Source organism: Cydia amplana, chromosome 1 (assembly GCF_948474715.1).
Source record: "Cydia amplana chromosome 1, ilCydAmpl1.1, whole genome shotgun sequence".
NCBI classification, from domain to species: Eukaryota; Metazoa; Arthropoda; class Insecta; order Lepidoptera; family Tortricidae; genus Cydia; species Cydia amplana.
In genome coordinates this window covers 6,079,416-6,106,443 of record NC_086069.1, presented here as the reverse complement: position 1 = coordinate 6,106,443, position 27,028 = coordinate 6,079,416, and the positions used below count along the sequence as shown (strand labels likewise).

General features: G+C 36.4%; 1 protein-coding gene across 1 annotated transcript in view; it reads right to left on the bottom strand.

The window, feature by feature from the left end:
* Window positions 1–974: 974 nt before the first annotated feature.
* LOC134662474 (atrial natriuretic peptide receptor 2-like) overlaps window positions 975–27,028 on the bottom strand; it is a 43,223-nt gene continuing 17,169 nt past the window's right edge. Inside the window, exons 2-9 of the mRNA XM_063518708.1 lie at window positions 11,138–11,277; window positions 10,024–10,168; window positions 8,101–8,250; window positions 4,614–4,671; window positions 3,873–4,007; window positions 2,266–2,440; window positions 1,809–1,999; window positions 975–1,698 (exon numbers count right to left, since the gene is read on the bottom strand). Coding sequence (XP_063374778.1) covers window positions 1,159–1,698; window positions 1,809–1,999; window positions 2,266–2,440; window positions 3,873–4,007; window positions 4,614–4,671; window positions 8,101–8,250; window positions 10,024–10,168; window positions 11,138–11,273 — 1,530 coding nt within the window. The 5' untranslated portion in view covers window positions 11,274–11,277 and the 3' untranslated portion in view covers window positions 975–1,158. The remainder of the gene's footprint in view (window positions 1,699–1,808; window positions 2,000–2,265; window positions 2,441–3,872; window positions 4,008–4,613; window positions 4,672–8,100; window positions 8,251–10,023; window positions 10,169–11,137; window positions 11,278–27,028) is intronic.

Sequence of the window (27,028 nt, the reverse complement as noted above, 5' to 3'; positions counted from 1 at the left end):
GTATAAATTATATGGGATACAATGACAATAGCGCATCCTTAATGCATTATTTTGTTTATAAATATTGCATTTAATTAGAAATATAGACTATTTTATACAGGTGTTACTTTGCTACCTTGGACGTCATATTTCTAGCCCACATTATTTCAAGCTCTCATTGATAACTATTCATTTTCAGCCTTATATAATTTCAACTTCCTTTTTAAATGTATTTATTTCGTAACTCGTTACTATTTTCTTCAAACAACTATTAAAAGAAGCAATGACGACGTCATTTTCCTGCCACGGGCGTCATATTCCTGGTCAGATTTATTTTAGTATATTATTTCTTCTAAACTATTTACTTAAAACCGGTGCTTTATGTATCATTTAAATTCTATTTCGAAGGTGTTTCTTATATCATAGTTATTTTTCTCAAAATCTAAAGAAAAGAAGTGACCAGTAAAATGACGCAAAATTACATTTCAAAAATATAACAATTGTGGAATTGAATGACAAAATAAGTCTCTATCCTCGAAGTTTTACACAAGACTTCTCTTTTACACAAGAAATCTTCAGTGAAATATAAAATATTTCATTTCTCCAACCACTAACCTAGACACTAGTCGGGGTTAAGGAAGATACAGAGGTATAAAAGGTCAGTAAAAACACTATAGGGTCTAAGTGTATAATACAGTTCTAATGTTTTCTTATTCACACATATTTTTTCTCACTACATCTTTCTGATAAATCGTCTTTGCGATTGATTCTTTAACCTAAATTTCATTACAAGTAATAGTTAAATACCGTGTGTTTTCTAAAACTACTAACATTTAATTATTTTATTCATATTCTAAAATTCGGAATAATTCTGGCCGCATGCCGTTTAAAATGTAATGTGGTCTTTTAATGTGTATTCATTATAAATAAAGATATATTATGAAAGATAACAAAAGAGCAACCGTTTAAAAACTAATTTATTTTACTAATCTCACAGGAGACTGTTAGGTACTTATTCGATAATGACTAGACTATGGAATGTGCTTGGCACAAAATACTCTGGTAACGCTTAAATAGAAACATTGTCTAAACTCTTAATATTAGTTTAAAAGTTTTTTCATAAAGAAAAAAGGTTTTGGACCGGGCAAGGGAATTAGGCGTTGCTTTATTTCATGCAATTCAGTCTTCAGCTTTAATCGATTTCGGTTTACCGATCTTAGTATCGTTGCCTACACTGTTGTTGAATCGGTTGACGACATCTCGCACCTTACCTTTGCTAATGACAAGTTCCTTATCATAAGTGGGTGTGATTAGGCCTCTGTCGTTTCCATTACAAACTGTTTTACTTTGGACAGCCATCATTGCTGCAAAATTTGCGCTTTGTGATTTTCTGAACTCTTTCACGGCTATATCAATATTGTTGATCAGATCTTTTGCTACAAATGTTGCAATTTCATGCTTAATACGGTCTCGTTCATTTAGTAATTCGAGAGGTGTTTGTTTATGAGAATCTTGAGTTTTTTGGTCATTAATTTTATATTCAGGACTCTTTTGACGATGTTTGACCGAGTGAGCTGCAGGGCTGTCAGGGCCTTGGAATGTTATGCTAGGGTTATTTGCAGTGTTTTCACTCCCATTTAAATCATCATAGCTATGAATTTGAGGATTTTTGGATTTTTTCTCGCCAAGCAACCAGTAAGTCGTCATTTTTCCTTTACCCTGTAACAATGTAAACATCATGGTTGTAAAACGTGCTAGCTATATTTTGATACCTTTAATATATTAACACATATAATGTTGATGAAATTTATAAAAAACTACTATGATACCTTCATCGTGATTTCTCCTCTGCACTCCAAGTCGAAGCAATCGTACAAGTCTAGGACTTCTTTGGTCTTGGGACTGACGTGTATCTTAAGCGCCTCGCCGTGAGACTCCATCCTCGAGGCGGTGTTCACGGTGTCCCCGAAGAGGCAGTAGCGCGGCATCTTTAGTCCCACCACACCAGCCACACATGGTCCTGTAAATTCATGTTATTTGTAATTGTATATCCGTCGTTATGAAACTAATCGCAAGGGTACCAAAAATACACAACTTCACTATACAATATACATAATTTACGACCAGCCCTAGTAGCACGGTAGCATTTTTATCGTTTATCACCGTGTCTGTCACGTTCTAACAAGTATGTAAGTGCGAAGTCCGTGCTGAGCCCGCAGTGCGCAGATCCGATACTACCGCCACCGTGACATATTCGCCAATGATAAGAATCGCTAAGTATCACACCTGTATGCATTCCAATCCTCAACAGTAGTCGCTCCCCAGGCCGGTGGGGCACAGTCTTGCATGCCACTCCATTCAGCAGCGCAAGCGACATGCGCGCGATCTCCGCCGCGTGCCGGTTACCGTTGCGCATGGGCAGACCTGATACCACCATGTATGCGTCACCAATGGTCTCCACCTGGTTAAACAAATGAAAAACCGTTTCATGTGTGTGTGGTATGGTCATAAATCGTGGGTTCAAGCCCCGCTTGTGCTGTATATACTAGAGTAGAAAAAATCGTTCTCAAAATAAACGTCAAGACGATGCAAAAAGATAAGAGAAGCATAAAGATTATTAAACATTCCGTCAGGATCCAAGATGGAGCTGACAGAAATCAAAATAATGAGAGCCTATCCTAATAAATATGAAGGGATGAGAAGGGATTTATGGATTTATCTGAGCTCGACTTTGTTAATGTCGCACTCAAATCGGATTTTAGGTACCTATCTAAGTAAATATAAGTTGAATACCGCTTGAAAGACAAACCGAACTCTTGAGACTTAGGGCCCGATTCGGATTTTGTAATAGACATCTGTTAGATATCTTTTAGACATCGCCAAGATACGATAACGATATGTTTAAGATCTAAACTATCAAATTTGACATTTCCGCGATTCTGGAGATACTCTTGAACGATTTCCACACGATATTACTTAGAGATCTAATTCACATCTAATAGATATCTAACACGATCTATCGTAAAAGTGACATTGGTTGCCCGAATTGAGCTGCAAAAGAGAACTAGTTGAAATCTAAACTATAACGTATCTAGAATGGATCTAGTACGTGTCGTCTCTTGTGAATATCTTGAAGTTCGAATACGGCAGTTACTTTCTAACATCAATGAAGACATTTTGTTATTTTTGTGCATACATTTCGCTCAAACTTGTCTTGAATGATAACAAAACAATTTCATTTTGATGTCAAAATGTAAGTTTGAATTGGCCTCCTGATATTACCTACATACGTTTATCACGTTCCACTTAATATCAGTATTACAGTATTTTGTGCTAATAGGGATATAATATTTTATTAGCACTTAAACACATCGCGTGCTTAAATAGATACAATGCAGATAAAACGGTATTATGCTCTCATTATGATATCATTATTGTGCTTAGGTAGCTACTTAAAAAGTTTAATTACCTACAAGACACACAAATACACATGGAACATTAAATAAGCTTAAAAATAATAATATGTACAAACTATAAAACACGGCCTCCAAGTCACTGCCGATAGGCAGTGAGCCTAGAAGGCTGGCCGCATTGCCACGTTGAATGGCAATGCTAATGCGTTGAGCAAAATATTAGCCAGCCCTCTGGTCCCTTGTGGCGTCTATAACCGAGCCGCTAAGGCCTTAATTGTATATTCGGCGCGCGCTTGGCCCCCATAGGTACTTATACCTACAAGTAAAAGTTCTCACAGTGTGGAGTAAATGAGGGGATGTGTAAATACCCAATTCTTGTCATCTTCCCTGGTGGAATTTTAACGATCTAAATTTTTATCATCCGTCGTCTAGGTGTTTAAGTTAAATATTGCCATTTAGCTTTATCGGCTTTTCACTAACCTTGTAGACGTCAAAGTTTTCAATAATGGAGTCGAACATGGTGTACAAATCGTTCAGGAGGTCGACGACCTCCAGGGGCGTAGATTCTGCGGACAGTTTCGTGAAGCCGATGATGTCGCTAAAGTATATTGTCACCTGAAATATTATGTCTCATTAGTCAGTTGTATATGTACTTTTGCTAATGTCACTCACAAAATCGTGACAAATTTTAATTCGATATATATGCCAATCCCTGTGCGTAATGTTTGTCATATATAGATACACAAGTACCTAAACCATAATCATCCCATCTTCGCCAATCATTTGAAAACTCTCAGAATAAGAAGTAGAAGAAAAACCGGCCAAGTGCGAGTCGGACTCGCGCACGGAGGGTTCCGCACCATCAACAAAAAAAACAAAAAAAAAGCAAAAAACGGTCACCCATCCAAGTACTGACCCTGCCCGACGTTGCTTAACTTTGGTCAAAAATCACGTTTGTTGTATGGGAGCCCCACTTAAATCTTTATTTTATTCTGTTTTTAGTATTTGTTGTTATAGCGGCAACAGAAATACATCATCTGTGAAAATTTCAACTGTCTAGCTATCACGGTTCGTGAGATACAGCCTGGTGACAGACGGACGGACGGACGGACGGACGGACAGCGGAGTCTTAGTAATAGGGTCCCGTTTTTACCCTTTGGGTACGGAACCCTAAAAATAACATAGTTATTAAAACGAATATAATAAACAAGGATATATTACCTGATCATAGGTCTCGGCCATGACCGGCTGACCCATAATAAGCTGCGAGGCGACTGACCTGCAAGTGACACCACATGTAAACACTGCGTTATAGGGTGTTGTATGGCCATACCTGGCGCGCCCTCGGCTCTTTATCATTGATTGACAATGGATTCGACCCAATTTACCTGAGTCTTAGTGTATTTAGGATCGTAGTAAGTTGTGGAACTGACACCCAATCTACGTATTGTATTCTAGGTTATTTCAGCTTTGTGTGACTTAATTGTTTTTCTACTGCAGCATTTTAATTTGCTAATTAAATGACTGGCAGTGATAACTAAATCAACTTTATTTGAAGTGCGGCGCGGGGAGCGCGGTGGCGCTGAAATATACTTGTCTATAGGATTTATACAACTGCTCAGCTGTGAATAAATAAATAATCATGCTATATGGATGCTGATAAGCAATAATGTGTAAACCCACAAAAACTTAAAAAATGAGATTTTAATGCCATATTGTAGCTGGTCCGCTCGACTTCATTTTGCAAAAATGACCTTAGTGGTTTGAAATTTATAAATATTTCAAAAGAAGGAAAAAAATGTTAACACAAATCCGTTAACATGGGTTGTCTGTTTTGCATTAATGTGTTTAGTGCCTTAACTTATGCAGTAATGGCCAGAACGCGTACTTAAATGTCAATAATGTCTTATGAGAGGTTAACTCATTATTGCGGAAATCACATTCCATTAGTTTTGTTTTGCCAGAAGCGCTATGAAGGTAAATATTGCTAAAAATAGTGTTTATAATAAGTAATTTTACAAATTTAGTGCACAAATATGTTAATTGTTGCGGTTTTAAAGAGATAAATACTGTATTTAGAAAGCGTAATCACATTAGTTTTAAGGGTTTTTTGTTTTGAGGAAAGTTCGCCGAATTAAACTAAACAAAACGGCAGAGTGCTGTAGTTTTTCTAAGCAATTCATTTTAAATGCCAATTTGAATGTATGTGCATTCGTAAAATAATGTTATTTTTAAGATTATAATGATTTTAAATAACTTGTTACACTTGAATCATTCTTGCAAATCGAAAAAAATATCATATCAATGCATTATAAGGCTTGATTGATTATTGTAAAACAAAATTTATAGTATGTTAGTATTTAACCACAACAAGTTATGTGCTATAACATGTTGATTATAAGTTCAAAGGCAATTAGCAAAACTGTGTTAAGTATAATGACACGTTCTTGAGAAAGTTTGACGTCATGATGCAATTCGCAATAAACAAAAAGGGGATTATTGCGACAAATTTTAATTTATACGAAAATTATTAGTATGAATCACTAGTATTAATTGTATTTAAACTGACAAATACAACAGTTAAATCAAAATCTTTAATTTTTAGAACAAACACTCAAAAACCGCGAAAAAATCTTTAGACACCATTTTCTCAAAATGGTGCTTATGTGGGTAAACACATTATTGCTTATCAGCATCCATATGGTACAACTGTTGTATTTTTTTAAATGGTATCTTCTTGTTAAAACAAACTGATTTACTTTTGTGCTTTTCTTCGACCTTTGCATTTTTAGAACCCTTATTATTATGTTACCTACGTAAAATATGCAAATAGAACACATATTTAAATATAATGGCCCATAAATCCCTATTTGTTAAAAGAGTGTAGGCGGCTATATTCGTGTAGGTGCTCTAAGCCTTTACTATAAGCTGCTTTTCTATTATTAAACTGCTATCAGGAACATAATCTTCGAACGGTCTGATATCTGATTAAGCGTGATATTCATGAGCCATTAAATACCTGGTTTATTCTCGTGCTAGAGCAAAAACGTTTTATATCTAAGGTCCAATAATTCTTTAAGAATAAAGGTTTAAATGTTCAATCATGGAATTGACCTCACAGGCCAATTCGAGTTTTAGTTATTCGATCTGTTTCCGATATGACACTGACAGATCCAGTATTAATATGTCCATACTTAGTTCGACGCTAAGCTATGGTTTTCTAAATATTTTATTTACTTCGTTAAGAGTTGATAGAGCAGCTCCTCTCACTTTCTCTTCTCCTCAAGATAGTCGGACGTGCACTCCTCCACCAGCGCCTCGAGGTTGTTGGCGTATTGCTCCACTTGCGTCAACAGCATGTCCAGCCGCGTGGATGTCTCGCAGTCCCTAAACAACTTACTTCGGTAAGAGTTGATAGAGCAGCTCCTCGCACTTTCTCTTCTCCTTAAGATAGTCGGACGTGCGCTCCTCCACCAGCGCCTCGAGGTTGTTGGCGTATTGCTCCACTTGCGTCAACAGCATGTCCAGCCGCGTGGATGTCTCGCAGTCCCTAAACAACTTACTTCGGTAAGAGTTGATAGAGCAGCTCCTCGCGCACTTTCTCTTCTCCTCAAGATAGTCGGACGTGCGCTCCTCCACCAGCGCCTCGAGGTTGTTGGCGTATTGCTCCACTTGCGTCAACAGCATGTCCAGCCGCGTGGATGTCTCGCAGTCCCTAAACAACTTACTTCGGTAAGAGTTGATAGAGCAGCTCCTCGCGCACTTTCTCTTCTCCTCAAGATAGTCGGACGTGCGCTCCTCCACCAGCGCCTCGAGGTTGTTGGCGTATTGCTCCACTGGCGTCAACAGCATGTCCAGCTGCGTGGATGTCTCGCAGTCCTTAACCAACTTACTTCGGTAAGAGTTGATAGAGCAGCTCCTCGCACTTTCTCTTCTCCTCAAGATAGTCGGACGTGCGCTCCTCCATCAGCGCCTCGAGGTTGTTGGCGTATTGCTCCACTTGCGTCAACAGCATGTCTAGCCGCGTGGATGTCTCGCAGTTCTTAACCAACTTACTTCGGTAAGAGTTGATAGAGCAGCTCCTCGCACTTTCTCTTCTCCTCAAGATAGTCGGACGTGCGCTCCTCCACCAGCGCCTCGAGGTTGTTGGCGTATTGCTCCACTGGCGTCAACAGCATGTCCAGCCGCGTGGATGTCTCGCAGTCCCTAAACAACTTACTTCGGTAAGAGTTGATAGAGCAGCTCCTCGCACTTTCTCTTCTCCTCAAGATAGTCGGACGTGCGCTCCTCCACCAGCGCCTCGAGGTTGTTGGCGTATTGCTCCACTTGCGTCAACAGCATGTCCAGCCGCGTGGATGTCTCGCAGTCCCTAGACAACTTACTTCGGTAAGAGTTGATAGAGCAGCTCCTCGCACTTTCTCTTCTCCTCAAGATAGTTGGACGTGCGCTCCTCCACCAGCGCCTCGAGGTTGTTGGCGTATTGCTCCACTTGCGTCAACAGCATGTCCAGCCGCGTGGATGTCTCGCAGTCCCTAGACAACTTACTTCGGTAAGAGTTGATAGAGCAGCTCCTCGCACTTTCTCTTCTCCTCAAGATAGTTGGACGTGCGCTCCTCCACCAGCGCCTCGAGGTTGTTGGCGTATTGCTCCACTTGCGTCAACAGCATGTCCAGCCGCGTGGATGTCTCGCAGTCCCTAGACAACTTACTTCGGTAAGAGTTGATAGAGCAGCTCCTCGCACTTTCTCTTCTCCTCAAGATAGTCGGACGTGCGCTCCTCCACCAGTGCTTCGAGGTTGTTGGCGTATTGCTCTACTTGCGTCAACAGCATGTCCAGCCGCGTGGATGTCTCGCAGTCCCTAAACAAACATATATATACAGTTTACATGTACAATTGTATAAATAAGATGGGGGTCGATAATGCTTCGAATGGCTTCGGGAAATGATGGTAGAACTGGCCTTTGTTAGCTCTGCTCGACTTGACGACAGACAGAAAGGAAAAAGTTAAGTAAATCATATAAGCATCAATCATAAAATGTCCCTGATATATAATTTAAAAGTCTCCTCGCCTTGTGTGGTGATAAATGTTGTTTCACTCTAGATCAAAATGTATTATTTAAAACCTCGTGCCTTTCACAACGCTCAATTCCACATTTGGAGTATTTTGCTTGGTCGAATATCAATGTTAACGCGAGGGGTGGAACAACAAGTAAATATACAATTTTGATATTGATCAAAGTAAGATAAGTGTACATAGTAATAATGTAGATAATAGGGATGTTTCCTGTACTTAAAATAAATTATTTCAAACCCTGCACAAAATAAAGCACCAGATAATTATTAGAAAAACATAGACAGCAGTTATTTTTAAACACAATTTGTATTTAATAAATCGGATTGAAATATAAAAAGTAGATGAGTTTACCGTGACGTCACTACATTCGTTTTCATATAAATTCCATATTAGCAAATCGTTTTGACAGTTCTAAAAAAGAAGCTGATTTGACTAGTAGGAATGTAGCCTATTGCTTTCAAATTTATCTGTGAAATTAGAAGAGTTGAAATTTCTTGGATATATAATTTTCTTTGTAACTACCTAACTACAAATATAATAAGCCTGTTCTGTGAAAGCACTCGCACGAGGCAATTCAAAGCGCTGGAATGAATAGGAGGGAATTATGAAGGCGCGTGTCCTGCATACTGGAACACACACCTTATAGACTAACGCAATCCTGCTTATTAGCCTGATTTTGCGGATCTCATCTGTTTGCATCGGATTAGAGGTTGGTACTATGGATATAATAAATATATTTATTTATTATTTGAAGGTTATCATCCGAGCTACAATCATGATGACTAAATTGGTAAACACACTCTTATTCTTTGTGTTATTTTAAATAGAAACACTACTTTATATATTACAAACAGAAATAAATGTCATATACAAAAAAATATATATATTTCGATTAGTAAACATTTTATGAAAAGTTAAAACTACCACAGCAGAGGTGCAATAAACAAACAGCTAAACAAGGCAGTACTTCCACCTAACGAACCATCCATAGTACAAATCTAAAGGTCAGATTGAGATCTCAACTATTTAGTTTAAAACTCGATTTCCGCAACAAGTCGTCTTGTCGTTATCCTATTTGTCGTTGCGTGAAGGAATTCTACAGTTAAGCGCTGCAAGTTCAGACCATTGCCTACGTCCACTCAGTGAGTATTTTTACTATGTATTAACTATGATGATTATTTACTAGCAATATTGTGTAAAATTAGTTTTAAGTACCTAACTATTCAAACAATGTTTTGACTGCTTACACGTACCCACATTAAAACTAAAAATTGTAGACCTACCGGGCGCTCAGATCGCTACGTGCAAACTGAGGCACCTATCGCCAACGCCCATAGTCATCTATCCCACTTTTACCCTACTTACATACTTAAATTATATTAATATTTACATATTACATGAATTTACTAAGCCAATTTAAAGATCCTTTTTAGAACTTCATATCAAACTAATCCCCAGAATACTTCCTTAAGTGGCTGACAGCTTTCAGACATACTAGTAAGTGTTAAAATATTACTCGCTCATATCTCAATAGCTACTTGATTTCACGAAAACATACTTGTTAATTCTGTGGATATTTTCCTTGAGCGCTAAGAAGTCTGGCCTATCATCTTCCGGAACCGTCCAGGGCGGTTCCCCCGTGAGAGACTGGCGCGGAGACACGGACAGCGGTGACGTGCCTCGATTGCGCATCTCTGCACTACCTGGTGGAGAAAATTTTATTTAAGAAACTTACCTACTTCTATATGGACATAGAATTTTCCGATTGAATAAACAACAGCTGACGTCTTAGTGACGTCAAAAATGTCGTACGAGTTAAACGTAAACACACGAAAATCGATGTCTGTGCAGGTGCACTGACTATAACTTGTATGGATTCGAGGGTAGGTCAGTTCCTACTATTCACTTGAAAACAATTCCTAGATAACTATTCAGAAACTTATAATTGAAAAGGTATTTGATCCACTGATATTTAAACCACACTGGTACATGTACAATTTCGCTTTTTAACACTTTTAGCCAAAATTCCCCACTAGACTTTGTTACGTAATATTTCAAGTGTTAAACTACATTAGTCCAAATACACGTTAGGGCGCTCTGTTTGTTCGTGCAAGCACAAAACTTTTGCAATTGAATATTCGTTGAGCACAATACTAACTTTACTTTCAAGAGCATTACATTTCCCGCATTGTATAAATGTTCCCTTTGATAAATGCAACTTAGTTTAGTTGAATGGAGCCGAGCCAGCGGGGAGTGTTCTAGATGCGGTTGACACAAATGGTTAGCTGGTTGAAAGTGAGGTCGGCGTGCCGGCCTGCCGGGTCATACATTACGAGTGTGCAGGTTGATTGGAATGCTTGAAGTTGGTTAGACTGCTTCAATTCCGTATTTCAGTAGTCATAAATACATATAAATGTAGATATGTATTTATAAACTACCTGCAGATCACAGCTACTTACTGCAGTAGTCAAGAGCAAGTACTTGAACTTGTCCTAATACGTATAAGTTGCAAGCGTGTAATGAAGGCGTCACAATTCCTCCTGAATTGGGTCTGACGGTGCACCAAAAGCCCGAGGCTCCCGAAAAGTTGTTAAAGTTACGCTACCGGCGCCCTGGGCACTACCAGCGACATCGACCTAAGGACATGATGTACTACATTGTACGTTAGTTACGTTTGAACTTGTCCTCCAGCACGGCCGCGCAGTAGTCGCAGGCGAGCGTGCAGTGCGGGCGGCGCGACTCCAGCAGAGGACTGACGGCGCGGCGCGGGCTCGGCGAGTCCGCGCCGCCGGGCGGCACCAGCGACATCGCCCTAACAACAATAAAACAGGTATATATGTTATGGTTTCCAGCAGTTTCATCCACATGGCATCCAGTGATTAGTAAATAAGTAGCATAAATTAATATCGTCGGTTGAAAAATGGGTAGTGAGTGTTGTGTGTCAACCGCGTGACCATTTTATCAGTCGACATTTTTAGTGTTTGCAAAACGGTCAATCTGTTAAACAAGATCAAGTGTACCCACACATCATGATTGACATCAACAACAATCTTCTGACAAGAAGCTAATACTCTTGCGAGTTTTATTCGGGACCCTGAAAACAATGTCGCCTTTGAAATGTCGAAGGTGATTTTCAAGCTTAATTATATCCCGCCCGCTTTAGTAAATAATAAGGCGATTCAGTCCCGCTTTAGTAAATAATAAGGCTATGTGGTGACACAAATAAATACTTATGTACCTACATCCTTGGTTTTTGTAGGTAGGTACCTGTGTATATGCTAAATACATGTTCAATCAAATGTGAATATTATTTACACACCCCAATAATACCTTGGTTATGTGCCATAATTTATAACCAAACCAATCAGTATATTTCTAAATAAAATCATCAAACAACAAAATCATCCAACAAATTTACTTCGCAATTATACTTCATTTCTGAAAATTCGCAATATTTGTACTTAGTCAGGTATGGAATATGGTGTTTAATATAGCTTGAAAAATATTAGTCTTGTTTCACAAGTTTTAAGTCCTGTCCACTCTTAAGCCAGAACTTGTGCTAGAGTTAGAGAAAAGTTCGAAAAAGGAAGTTCAAAAGCTCACTACCGTCACAAACACAGTTATAAACTTTCAAACTCTAAATAGAGCTTAATTAACCGCTACGGTTAAACTTTCAAATAAGACTTTTGTTTACAAAATGCTAACTTCTATTAAAAAACAAGCTTAGGTAATTTTATTCTCAACGGACTTTGTTGGTGTTTTTGCACTACTACTTTTATCATAGTGATATCAAAACATCGTATATAATGCCTTTATGTATCTTAAATAATGTAACATTTCTTATAAATAAATCCTATTTCATTTTGAAACTAATCTGTTTCGCGTTAATAAGGAAGGAAATAATAAAATTGTGTAAGCTACTATAATTTCTTATTAATAGATAAATTCAACTATGTATTAATAAGATCCATTTAAAACCCATATGGGGCATTATCTATGAAAAGGCACCTTATTGTCGATGGCGCTTACGCCGCACAGCATCGCGCGACATTGTATTTATATCGGAGCATCGTTAATAATGGCGTAAGCACCACCGACAATAAGGTCCCTTTTTATAGATAACGTCACATATTCCCCGTAATCAGCACTAACTGCACGGAGCGAGCGAAGCACAAAAGTAATCTGATACTGTTGGGAAGTGGGCCACATCAGAGTACCTCCGGAGAGGCGCTCGTCTTCAAAAGCACCATTTAAGTCTCGATAGACATATAAGTAATGATTTAACCTCGCTTGTAAATCTATAGCAAATATGGGACTCTCATATTACAACTCATTATTTTATTTATACAGGTATATAAAAGCACCGCCATTACTAAATCACTAGAACCTGTGCAATGTGTATGGATGGAGCGAAGCACAAAGGTAATTTGATACTTTTATACCTCCGGAGAGGTGCTCATCTTTAATATAACCTTTTTATCACGGTTATATGATTGACGAGATGATTAACCTCTCCCGTTTCGTAAATTTGTAGCAAATAGGTACTATTAACCATTTGAGCAACAGAGAAAATAAAAGCTGAAAGTTTACATTTTAAGTTAAATTTCTACAGCTGCCTGATTGGGTATTATCATTCATAGCAGTATTCATGTGTAGATGGTTATGGTTAAGACGATCGCCAGAGGAACCATAACGGAGAGTTACGATCTCTTGAAATATATAAATATTCCTTTCTCAGTACAGAAAATTGATTTGTGATACGCTTAGTCAAGTTGTTAAGTTAAATACTTTTGTGTGCTGTTTATTTTGTGTGCACTTGTGCGTATTCGTAAATATTTTAATTACTCACAAAACACAAATCTTGGGCTTCGTTTCATTTTATTCTTTAAAAAAAAATCTTATAAATAGATACCGCGATTATCGCATGTGCAATCAGATTATTTACGTTAGACGCTAATCAGAATTCACATCAAATGAAAACTATTGTATGATTAGTTATTTCTAGTAATCCTTTTAACGCTTTCCCTCGTCAGCAATGCTTGTCGCAGTCATATTTTGCCCCTTATGAAGCCTGTCACCCCTTTGTGCCACGATCAAAGAGTTTTGTGTTTTATGCCTTTAATTTGTATAACAAAACACGCACTTACCTTCATCATATTTTACATAGGTACCTACCTACTTTCCTACTCTTAACAGGGTCAAAAGTTTAATAAGAACGGTGCATTTTTTCTGTTCATTGAATTTGTTTTTATAGACATAACTGGGTATTAAAAAGTATAGTACAATTTAGAGCCTCTGTGTTCAAGAGAAACTTATTGCAACAATCATAAAATGAATCATTCGTTGGAAATAATGTTAAGGTAAAAAATACATTATACGAATATGTAATACTTATAAGTATAAGTACATTTTAATAGAATAGATAGAATAGAATAAAAACATTTATTTGCTTAAAGATTGTAATTGCACACAGATGTCAAAAGTAAATTAATTTAGTATCACATGTTTATCCAAAATATGGCATATAACCTTAACCGTAACAGTTTTTCATGTAATGTCATTTAGTTTTTCTTTATTGATTTAAATGCCATCTAAATGAGTGGCCATCTAAATCTTACGGTCACGTGATCGTCTTACGCTGTCTCGAGTTTAACATTTTTTCCACCAGCGCCGCTAAAGAAGTTTTCACTTCAAAACCCCTTTATATTGCATAGTTTAGTTTTTTATTTACCAAATCCTTAATTCAATCCTTCCAAATCTAGAGCTCGTCCCTTTTATAAACATGAGCAAGGGCCGAACTTCATATCAATGACAAACTCTACCTCTAGGACCAATGAAGTCTGCAAACACTTGACCCCTCCACAAACAAATATTTCTTTATGTAGATCTGTGACCAAAAGAAAAATCTCAAAGTTATTTCAGCTTCTTATGTTTAGAAGCCACTGGCAAAAATGTTCCAGAATAAATAAGTTTTCCTCGCCATAATCACATCGTCTAGACAAACAATAAACACCTACTCAGACATTTCTACAAGTTGGCATTTAAATTAATACAATTTTGCGGTCAGAGAAGTTTAGAAATCACAATTGTAAAGAACACAGCCCACTCAAGTATTATCACAAGTTTAGAAAAACATAAATAAATGTAAACGGTTTTCCCAAGTTGTTATTTTCCGCACAAAAGACGTTGCTTTGTGCAATGTAACATCAATAGTGCAGCCATCTCGAAAGATATAATTAATAACGCTCCGATGCTAATTAACTTGACTTATTAAATTTGAAATCGTACTGGGCAATTTACCTTAATTGGTTAATTAAGTACTTATTGAATAAAGCTAAAGAGAGATTGAAAATATAAACGACCAGTCATATAAAATGAACATTTATTTCCAACTTAAGGCATTCATACAAATATAAAGTGTAAGATTTTGTTTGCCTACAGAAAATTACTTACACAGAGGTTTATTAGAATCCCTCGTCTACTTAATAGGCACTTTGGCCCTTATTTTATTTCATAAAACTTCAAAGCTTAAATATAAGTAGGTTGTACTGGCGAAGAGGTGCCGTAAATGTCTAAAATATTCATAAAGACAAGTGACGACTTCAAATTTGCTTTAATTTTTCATTTATTTCATAAGCTAGTTAACCTAGTTAACCATGCGACCTTATAAAGCTGTCAATATTTGCATGGTTATTTTAACAAGTTAAGGAGACACCAATGTATATTACCTAGCCGCAAGTGTATACCCACTTTGTGAATGAATTCCATTTATGATGTGTCCATGCAATTTTGCAGGTCGATGTATCTTCAAACGGCCAAGTCACATATTTTGACTAAGGTGTAGAGTTTGTGAAGTTAGGGCTTGTAGAGTTAGAACCCAGGCTCTACAAGAGATCTGATAACAGTGATAACTTTTGGACAGTGCGAGCCTTATGGTTTCGTCTTGGCAACATTTTACATGAAAATGGGCCCAATTCGGATTTTGTAATAGACATCTATTAGATATCTTTTAGACATGATACGATAACGATATGTTTAAGATCTAACCTGTCAAATTTGACATTTCCACGATTCTGGAGATACTCTTGAACGATTTCCACAAGATATTACTTAGAGATCTAATTCACATCTAATAGATATCTAACACGATCTATAGTAAAAGTGACATTGGTTGCCCGAATTGCGCTGCAAAAGAGAACTAGTTGAAATCTAAACTATAACGTATCTAGAATAGATCTCGTACGTCTCGTCTCTTGTGAATATCTTGAAGTTCGAATACGGCAGTTTATCTCAATACAGTATAAAATAAAACCCGGACAAATACCACAAGAATACGCCATTACTCCTGCGCTATGTTCGGTCTTAAATTCGGAATACTCAATTCCGAATCTCGAGTTCAGGTTATACTAGCAACGAGGCCCCAGTCGAGGCAGAAATCTTTTAGGAATTAAATAGCTAAGCTGGCGGCGTTATCAACTCGCAGCATTCCTTTGCGCGCCGGGTTCATTCAAGGGTGAAATTCCCTCGTCTGCCACACGCCCGGAATTGTAGCAACCCTTACCTTAACATCTAGAAAAAAACCTGTTTTTGAAAAGGACTTTTCTTCCTTTATAATGTATTTTTGTGTTTAAAATGGTATCGTTTGTACTGGTAAAAGCAAAATGAGTAGAGTTAAATACTTAGCTATTCGTACTACGCCGTAGCTCGTAGCCTGCTAGTCTGTTGGTAGCAAAAATCCGCGGCCGGATTTTTTGTGGTAGGTATTGTCTTCGTTAATGATTAGCGTGGAGTTTTACTACAAATTGACATGCCATACTAAATTAATTTGGAACACAACACGTAAACCGCCATACGTTAGAGAATTACAGTGAAATTATTCTAACATCACATATTTGACAGTTACAAATTGACCCTGACATATATATGACATTAAGGCTATCAGTTAAACGGTAGATCTTAGCACTTAGCATCATATCTATAAGGGTGAATTCATAACTGTCAAATATGTGATCTTAGAAAATAAACACTGTACATCTTCGATCAACACGGAAGGGATGCGGCATTCGCACTATTTCCCCTCTGCATAGGTACAAGATCAACTGATCTAACGCGGGTAATAAAACTAGTTGCGCTCGGATTTTTAACTAGACCGAGTCCAGACGCGCGAGTGAACACAGCAGCAGAAAAAATGCCTAATTGCTCGGTTTTTTGTTGTAAAAAGAGGTCGGGGACATCAAATTTACAAAAAGAAGGTGTTACATTTCACATGTAATATTGTTTTTACATGTCATACGTTTAATTACATTTAAACACAATTATTATATTTTAGTATCATGTAATTGCTGGATTTATCGATTTTTCGCGCCCAGTACAAATTGCGGATCGGTCGAGTGACAAATCCGACTTCTCATCTCTTGACGAAATTGTGTTAGTGTGCGTGTTGTGACACTTGTGACTCGTCCGTACACAAAAACAGATCGAGGTGTGCAAGATTTGTCTGTGTAGGGTGTCATTTTCTATGTATTTGTGTCGTCATTACAGATTGGATTTTGTACGTAAGGGTGTGAAAAGTGCGACTGTGTGCACGTTCCCCCCCCCCCCCCCCGCGAAAAATGGCAGAATGATTTGAATGTCAAGATATCGCTTGGGCCTATCCCTTCCGACGTGTCGGAAGCCCGTGTTGATCGAAGCTGTACATAATCTTGTTTCCGTTTGACATGACTACTGCCACTGACGTAAAGGATTGACATGAACTGACACAACCTTGAGTGTTTGGGCTAGATAGAAATAAAAATTCGGATTTCTTTTTGCTCAGAAAAGACACTTGTTCTGCTTGCTTTTCAGGATTTTTTGTATTTTAGGGTACCTACACGTGATTCAAGTTTTATAGAATACCATAATTAAATTTTTTACGCTATAGTCATCAAACATATACAATGTAAAGGTTTTCTTGATAATAGTGGGTTCAATTGATTATCAAGTTAACAAAACACCATCATCACTGGCACATTTTTCCGAAAATCGCACGACGTATATTAAGCGTGAATTTAGCATATTATGAAATAGCGCGAGTCGAGACATATACGTAGTAGATAAGATTTTTTTGGTCAAAGAGACTTCTTTGATTTTATTACTACTTGTCAATAGAATAATGCTTAATAATGCTTATAGCGTTATAATCATTGATATAGTATAAAGAACTGGATACCCAATCAGCGGCCAAAAATGGCCCCACAAAAGTAATGTCAAAACAGATCATGCATTACTTTTTCGTTTAGTCTTGTTTGAAACGCTCAAATGTGAAGTTGTCAACAATTACGAAATGTGCCGTTAAAATATGTAAAAATAACAATGATAAAACAAGGAAAAAGGATGGAATGTATTTCTTTCGGTTAGTTCTTTGGATAGCATTACATAATTTATGTAATCTGGTGGTAATTTTATGGTTTTGAATAAATTAATTTGTTAGTACCAAAGAAGGGATGTTAAGGAACAAAAATCTAATGAGTCGATGTGAGGTCAATATTTTTTTATATTTTTATATGGAATTCATAAGAAATAATATTATGTTTAAATTCAAGATTTCCAAGAAAACCTATGCGACGTGCAAAGTGGACTGCTATTTAATTATAGCAAGAGATAGGGGTGATGCAGTTTTAAACAAGGCAAAACGGCACTTGTGTGTTCGGCCCATTTCCCTGTTTCCGACATATACACCACCAATAAGGGCTTATATCGACTAACTGTAAATGCTAAACCTGTCGGAACACAGTGACAACCACAGGATTTTTTTTATAAAGTATAGGTAGACTTTATAAAAAAATCCAATCAGTATCTAAATGTCCCCGTGCACCCGCGCTATGAGTAAATGTAGATCTTAAATACACAGTTATTTAATAAGTAGAATTTATTTCAAGGAAATTAGTATTTAAAGACGTATACTTACGAAATAAAAATTTAATTTGTTTGAATTTGAACCACGAATTAATTTTATTTGAGCTCCCGATTAAATTAATTTTGTTTTATTTATTACTTCAATTGGTTTTTCTGTACAGTAATACATATTAAAGTGTATAGTTTGTAGCTTTCTAATAGACCCCGAAGGCTATTGTCTATTGTTAAGAAAAACCGCTCGTGCCACGTGCCACAACCACCTGCATAAAAAATCGGTACTTCGGTTACTGAGTGCCGGCGAGTCGAACGCTACAGAACCAGTCTAAAATGTGTCATCGAGATGCGTAACAAAGGCGCGTTATCGGAGAGCGCACCTACACTGGTTTTTTGAGCGTTGGACTAGCCCGCGCTCAGGTGCCAAATAGAATAATTAGGACCCTTTTTGCAGGTAAGTAGCACGTGCGGTTTTACTGAACAATAGACAATAGGATAAGCCTTCGGGGTCTACTAGAAAGCTACAAACTATACCAAAGTGACTCCATTCGTTCATTATTCTCGTTTGACGTTGTTTGACGTAAATACGTTACGTTTAGTGCCATCGGACTAAATTTTTTAACAGTGTTGGTACTTATGTTTGCAAATTTGACACTTAATGCTTACGACATTAAGCTCTTTTCTGTACGAAACATTTATCTTGACTCAAAATTTACGTAAGCGTTTTTATCATCAATGCAAATGGTGCGAAACGTCATTGGGATCCACATTTCTTGACGTTTTTGTTCTGCTTTGTGTGTCTATTTCTTTTATATTAAGTCAGTGGTTATAATTAATAACTTTACTATGTAAGGAAGTAACAATATTTACGCATTTACTAATATTATATAATATTTTACTTATGTTCTGCGAGTCCACGTTTCACTAAAAACATAGGAAATACCGAGTTATTTTACGATATTATAGATCATTACATTATTTAGTCGCGCTACGGAAAATCCGGGTTTATTCATGTATGAGGTATACATAGTTGTTCCTTTTCCTTCGTAATATAACCTCCCTATGAAACGTATTTATTGCCTTAGTAGGCGATATTGTGCGCCCAAAGCCATTATGAGGGAAGCTCCGCATATTCCCAATAACGGTACAACGAAAATATAGACCGCTACCGCAAATTCGAAGTAAATTAATATTTATTGGGTCCCAGATACCTAGATGGATAGTTTTCGCTTCTCATTATTCGCGTGGTACAAATATTTTATATTTTCTGTTTCTTTTTCTGAAAATAAGAATCGTGTGCAGGTAGATAGTACCTAAGATTACTGCTTGTGTTTAAAAAAGTTTTCTTGCTTCTGCCAAAACGGAATATTTATGAAACTATAATATCATGTCCATGTATACAGTGTGTAAGTTAAATACGGGCAATAAATTAAACCAGATATAGAATTTACCCGTCTTATCATTAATTAAGATGTTTTTTTTAAGTTACACTTAATTATGACCCCGTGATTAATTTTTTTCCACATGTACCGAGCAGCAATGTACTGTAAACATTAAGAAACAAGATGATAATGACATTACGAGATACGAGCTTTTCATAGTAACTGCCAACAAGCGTTGACAGTTACTTTAAAAAGCTCGTATCCCGTAACGTGTGTGGTGTATTACATTGCGTGTAAAATCTATCTCAATATACTTTTTATGTCCTATGCTAACCACCGTTTAAATATTCGCCCGTATTGGATTTACACACTGTATAAGTTAGTTTTTGAACTGTCATAAATAAAAATCATGTCATGATTGCTTAAATCAGAAATATCAGAATACCTAAATCACAATTAAACAGTTCCATATGAAGAAATTTTACATCAAATTAGTGTAGGTGCCTAACTTTAAATTTACTTGATGCGATTACTAGGAGGCCTAGGACAGGTCTGATGAAATTTATGAGTAAAGAACTCTCGGGTTTGCCTTTTTTTCTGCCAAAGCATATCCGAAGTACCTCATTATTTTGTTCTGCTCACCCTAAAACCCATGAGCTTCGTGTATTTATAATTCATTAATAGGTGAAACTAGCACAGATGGTCATACTTCGTGTTAAGAGACTTGATAGTCAATAGTCATTATTTGTCACAGCGGCTTTTAGAAACTGACATTGAACCGAAATTGAAAACTTATATGTGCTTATGTTTAATAATGTTCTTATTATTGTAGACATAGAATTTAGACCAGTAGGTCGAAAAAATAACTGTACATAGTTTTCTTCGCATTCGAACTAAGCCGTTTGAAACTAGCCTGTAATTCAATCAGCGTCACTGTTGAATAACTGAATCTATCACGACAGTTACTTGTATTTATTTACTCGTAAGTAGTTGAATCAGCTAAATCGAATTGATAGTGAAGCAATGATTGCACTGAAGCTGGCGAAAACTGCGGCAGTCGTTACGAAACTCGCGTAATAAATATATTATGTTGAGGATTTATATTATTTTATTTACTCACACCATTGTAAAAAGTAACACAAATGGAGAAAATATAATAAATGGATATTCAATATAAATAGGGCATTATGAATCTTTAAAACGAGCCAGCATTTGAATAAACGATCCTTAGTTATTCGCTCCGTGCAAAGCACCTGGTAGGGGAAGCCGAAACGATCGCAGCGCTTGATGTGGCCAATACTGACAAGTTTGGTAACTTTGTTTCTGTCAATTCCCATACTTCTCAGTTATTTTAGCTTTATAATCACACTTACGATAAAAATGGGTCACGGTAGCTATTGTGTGGTAAACTGCAATAATACTGGACGAAACAGTAATATTAAATTTTATATATTTTCTACGCCGAGCTAGATATTAGCCTTTTATATCATATAGTACTATTCCAGGCTTAACAACGTAATGGCTAAACATTTTATCTAGTCTATGTCAACACAAGAGTTTTTCTTGTATGTTAATAAAATAGTATGGCTAATACAGTGTACCAACATTAAGTGAATGTAATATTAGTTATTGAAAGCCCGTCAAAAGCACACTTTTGGCACGTAGGGTTATCTGTCATCTGTCACAAGTGTCACAACAGACATTGTGCCTAAAGCGGGAGAACATACATTTTTAACACAAAATATGTTGATTAAAACCTGTGAAAAAGGTCAAAGTTTTTATAATTGCAAGCATCGTACGTATCCCCAGGATGAGGATCATTAAGTAAGTCATCAAAACATAGCAAAACATACGTTTTTTCATTGAATTTGTAACGAAACAACAACGAAGAAAATTGACCGAATAATATAAAATACACAGATAATTCTTACTGTTTTCACTAAAGCAAAAACCAAGTGTATTTAACATGAAATAGGAATAGATTCCGCACATTGTTAAGTACATTATAGTAAATATTTTTAAGGAATAATCTTTATTTTGTTGCGCTCGTTATTTGACAGCGCCGACCACGTTGCGAACGCTAGGCGGCGCTGCCATCGTGCACGGTCCCAATAAAGACAAACGTCTGAACCACTCGGTGCTGCATCCTAAGCTGTTTCCCAGAACTATATTTATTTTACGTAAGTAAATGTTTATGTACATATATAATAAGGGTCAGATGCCTTAGGTAATACTTTATGATTAAGAAATGACCCTCTTCGGAACGTTCTTTAACTGCTCGCCTCGGCTTGCCTTCGAGAAAGCAATGAATTATTCAAATGGACAGTTTCGGCCAGCTTACATTAATTTCAGTAAAAGAAGGCATCTCTCGGGTACGTTTTAGAGCTTTTCGTGACATTGTTAATTTAAGTATACGTTTACTTTACCTGTCCCATCAAAGGTACTTCTAACGTTTACCTATAATATGTTTAATTTTGCATTTTCTTTAACCGTTGGCTTTTCAAGCATTGAAGGCTAAGGTTGAGTGGCATCCAGATTGTTAATATTTATGGATATTTTAGCTCTATGATGAAATACCTGTTATTTTGGCTTTCTAAACACAGTACGACTACAAATCAGAATACCGAACTCATTTTCTTATGAAACTAAGTAGGTAATTGAGTTTTAAACAAATTTAATAATGACTACATAAATAAAACTTTTTAGATAAAAAAGATAATTTTCACCTCAGCAGCTCGTTCCAAAATACATACGAGTATGGATTCTTAATAATTAATTATTAATGAAAATAAAATTTAACACTTCATAAAAACTGATAAAAACACTATATTTTACGTTATTTATTGTCCGATTAAAATAATGAACTCAAGAATACACAGAATATCACGTAAAATAAATAATTATAGTTTTAAGAATCTCTACTATAGTTTACAAATAGTAAGTATCCGCAATTCGGACCGTATCATACAATGTTTTTTTTTTACAAAAAAAAGTTGTCGATTGAAGTGTCAATGACACAGTGATGGTCGTTGTTTCCATATATTACCTATTTAACTGAAATTTACTACGTTTTGTTTTTGTGTTTGATTGTGGTAATTCAACTTAATTGTTAGTATATCTTAAGAAAGCATGAGTGAATAGGTAAGTGATGAAGGAGGATTACATTTTTCAGGTTGTCTAATATGTTCTCACTGCTGAGGTGAAAAGTTTTGTGAACTACACGAGATCAAAGTTATTTACATCTCGCGCGTGAGTCCCTTACTACGCTCAAGATTCTAAATTAGATTCACGAGCGTAGCGAGCTATAAAATCTTTCGCTTGCACGGGACTCAAAATAAGCACTCGAAGAAATATCAAACTTTGATCTCTTGTTGTACAAATAACTATTACTTTACTTAGGTACTTTATTACTTGATATTTTCGTAGAATAAGTAGTGAATACTCCGATCCCAGCCTAATTGATCTCAAATAAACATGATAGGTACTTCTCAAACAAGATATCTATTCCACGAAATGAGGGGATTACCTACAATTGGGCTAGTACTAATGAACATATTATGTATTTAATACCAAACGAGGTAATTAATTGCTTAAAGTACTTTATTTTCTGGTTAATACGATCCACATTTAAATGACAATGCAAAAGTAAGACTTGGGGCTGTAAATGTACCTAAAGCCGATTTTCCCACAACATGTGTGTGTCAACGCGCGGAAGTCAGGGTGTGATTAAATTATAACCCGGCTCAAGTCGTATCCAGGGATGCGAGAATAATAATGAATGTCCAATTTCAACATTTCAGTTATAGTCGCGTTCCGATGACAAAAAATGCCTCTTAGTTTGATTAAGGATATTGTGTTGTCTCTGGCCCAAATTTGACAAATGAAAAGGGTTTCAAAGACGTACTTTACTGCGCGAAAACAAGTCACATAATACATACATCATTGAATAAGTTTCTAATGAGCAATTGAAACCATAACGAGTTTAATATGAAAAACAAAATGGCGTTACCATTAAACTAATTTCACGGTTCAAGTAACGTATTTGTAGTCACTCGCGTGACATGTTTCAGAGAGCCTAGGTTTCCATTTTCAAACACGGTCCTCACTCATGACAGTTTAAATTCGATTACGGCGTTACCATGTTATGCAACACTTAAACCGCCAACAACATTTATCCATGGAACTGAAAACTCGCTAACATGTTTCCATACAACAATGATGAAGAAAACAAATTTTCGTGGTGACTATGAGCCTTTATTATTCACATGTCTTTGTCGCAACAAAGTTAGGGCATCAATTCCATCCATCCCAGCTCCGTTATTACGGGATGTTACCGTTCAGATATTACGTAAAGGTTTTCGGCTTATAAAATTGCATATATAAGACATATCTCATGATTTAACTTGTTTATCTTTACGATAAGGCGAGGTAAAAAGGCAGACAACCAAAAGGCATTCTCTACCACTGAAACATCAGGCCAAAAAATATTTAAGTAAATATTTGGTGCGGGAAACGAGTGCACATTCACGTAACGTTTAGAGATATATATAGACTACTTCTATGATATAGTGGGATTGTATCTCTAAAATATAACAGGGACCCAGTTACAATTTTATGTCTAAAAGTAAAAATGAGATCATGAAAGTAATTTTTTGTCCATGACACTTAATAATTATAATTGTTTCTAAGTCGAGCTATTTCATATAACGGCTAACCCTCTTACACTTCCGAAGTTAAAACAAAGCTAATTTAAGATAAGTAGAAGTATTTATTTCGCTTCTTCAAACTCACGATGGATCCCGAATGTCAAAACTTCTAAATTAAATCTTAAGGAGTTTCTTTTCTTTGTAAAACAATATTAATTCTCTTTTAAGTTGGATACTTTTTGCTGGAAGTTATGGCGAAGCACGCCAATGCGAAAAAAATGACGTTAATGAGTGAAACGTACCGAATTAAATTGTGTTCTCGGTCTTTGATAAAATATCAAAGACAGTTAAAAGTTAAGTTAAGAAGTTCTAATATTATTTACATTAAAGCACGCAAAAATATATAAGTATAAAAGGTTGTTATTTTTGCGCGCTTCATTTGTAAGATAATACTAAATTACAGGTGCGGACAAGAACTTTACCTGAAATATAGGGGCTATTCATAAATCACGTCATTTCAAATGGGGGGGGAGGAAGTCTGGACTGATTTTTGGATGATTTTAGGGCCCCCCTAGGGGAGTAAAAAATCGTCACATATAATATCCATACGTATTATACTCTGGACATGTGTTTACCCCAATCAGCTGTCACCCGTCGCGGAGTGCGACTAGGCTGACGTATCTAACTGACACGAAAATATGGTCCACGCTGGTACGGCGCTGGTTACATGTTTTATCAAGGCAATTCCGGTTTTTTGTTCACTTCAGGCGGTAAAATAACATACGAGCAACTTTTACCTATATTTTCACTGATGTAATAATTTTGCATGATCCCAACGATGGACACAGTTTTAATGTTGTTAATGAATTAATAAAAATGTTAACACGGTTATTTTCAAATGTCTTTTTTTATACTACGTCGGTGGCAAACAAGCATGCATATAGCCCAACTGGTGGTAAGCAGTTTCCGTAGTTTATGAACGCCTGCAACTCCTGCTGTCATTTTCACTATTAAATTATTGAAGTATAGATTCAATTAAGTATGTCAATGGTCAGTGAGTATTTTGCTAATACGAGCATGATGAAATTCCGCGATTACCTTGGCGCATTACCTAACCGTTATAGTGGATTCTTATTAGAGTGTAAAACCTAACCTTAGATATGTAGGAAGTCAGTTATTATTATAAAAAATTGGTTTTATAATATTACCTAAATTGCGGCTGTTACATGATCAAGGGTTAAAGGGTGTATATGTAGGTACATACCCGCAATCGCAAATCTTATGAGAAATAATCATCAGTGTAATAAACATTAAAATTTATTGTATGTATTCATCAAAAAAAGTTTTAAACTAAGTTTTGCAGACATACTAATTAGAGTGATGAATCTATATCACAGACTACACAAAAAACAATAGATTTTACAGTGAAACCTGGTTAAGTGGGACCTGGATAAGTGAGAAACGTCTATAGCTGAGACGCATGGTGCGGTCCCGACAATTTAGCACTGAATTACCTCTGTTAGTGAGATAAAACGAACCTCTATAACTGGGATTAGCTGTTGTGATTTTATAGTCACATTTACCTCTATAAGTGAGACAGAGAGTGTATTTTACCTCTTTTACTGAGACTATATTTATAAGATTACATTTTCCTAATTGTTTTTTGCCAATGCCAATGAACAAAAGCTCTCCATTATGAACACTTACTTTAAAAAGAAACCAAGCAGAAAATGGACATGGGAATCTCCAGACTAAAAAACGCATAACGAAATAGATTTTATAATGTGTAATAAACCTAAACAAATATCAAATACAGAGGTACTACAAAGAGTGTCATTTCCATCAGACCATAGGTTACTGAGAGCAACTTTTATTATGAATACACCTAAAAAACCTCGAAGCGCATTCAAAACCATGCCCAGATTGCCCAAATCAGACTCTGAAAAGACCACATATATCCAAAGCCTAAAAGAAAACCTAGACCAAGGGATAACTCTAAACATACACAATATCCAAGAATATTATGATACACTGGAAAACATAATTAAGAACAGCTTAGAGAAGGTAAATAATGACTTGAAAAATAGAACCAAAATACTCAGACAAACAACAATCGATTTAATAAATAGACGAACAGAACTTATCCAAACCAAGAACAAAACACGAACTATGAAAGAAGAACTCAAAGCCCTATTCAAGCTATCCAACAAGGCAGTAAAACAAGACTACAATAAACACAGGAGGGTAATCATAGAGAGAAACCTACTCACACACAGAAGTAGTAAACGGGCACACAAGGAACTGATTATACACAAAGACTGGATTCAAAAACTAAAAAAAGGAAATGAAGTAACAAAAACCAGAGCAGATGTCATTAACCTAGCCACAGAGTTTTATAAAGAACTCTACAAAGAACCACTGGAAAATGAGAATAGTGAAGATCACCCACTCCTAGAACCGGCATATGAAAACAGCATAGAAGCAATAACAGAAAAAGAACTATTGGTGCACATCAAAAAACTCAAATCAGAAAAGAGTCCCGGACCAGACAATATTAGCAACGAACTGGTTAAAATAGGTGCCCCGCTACTGATTCCCTATCTAACAAAGCTTTTCAATGAGATACTAACAACTGAAACTGTCCCTA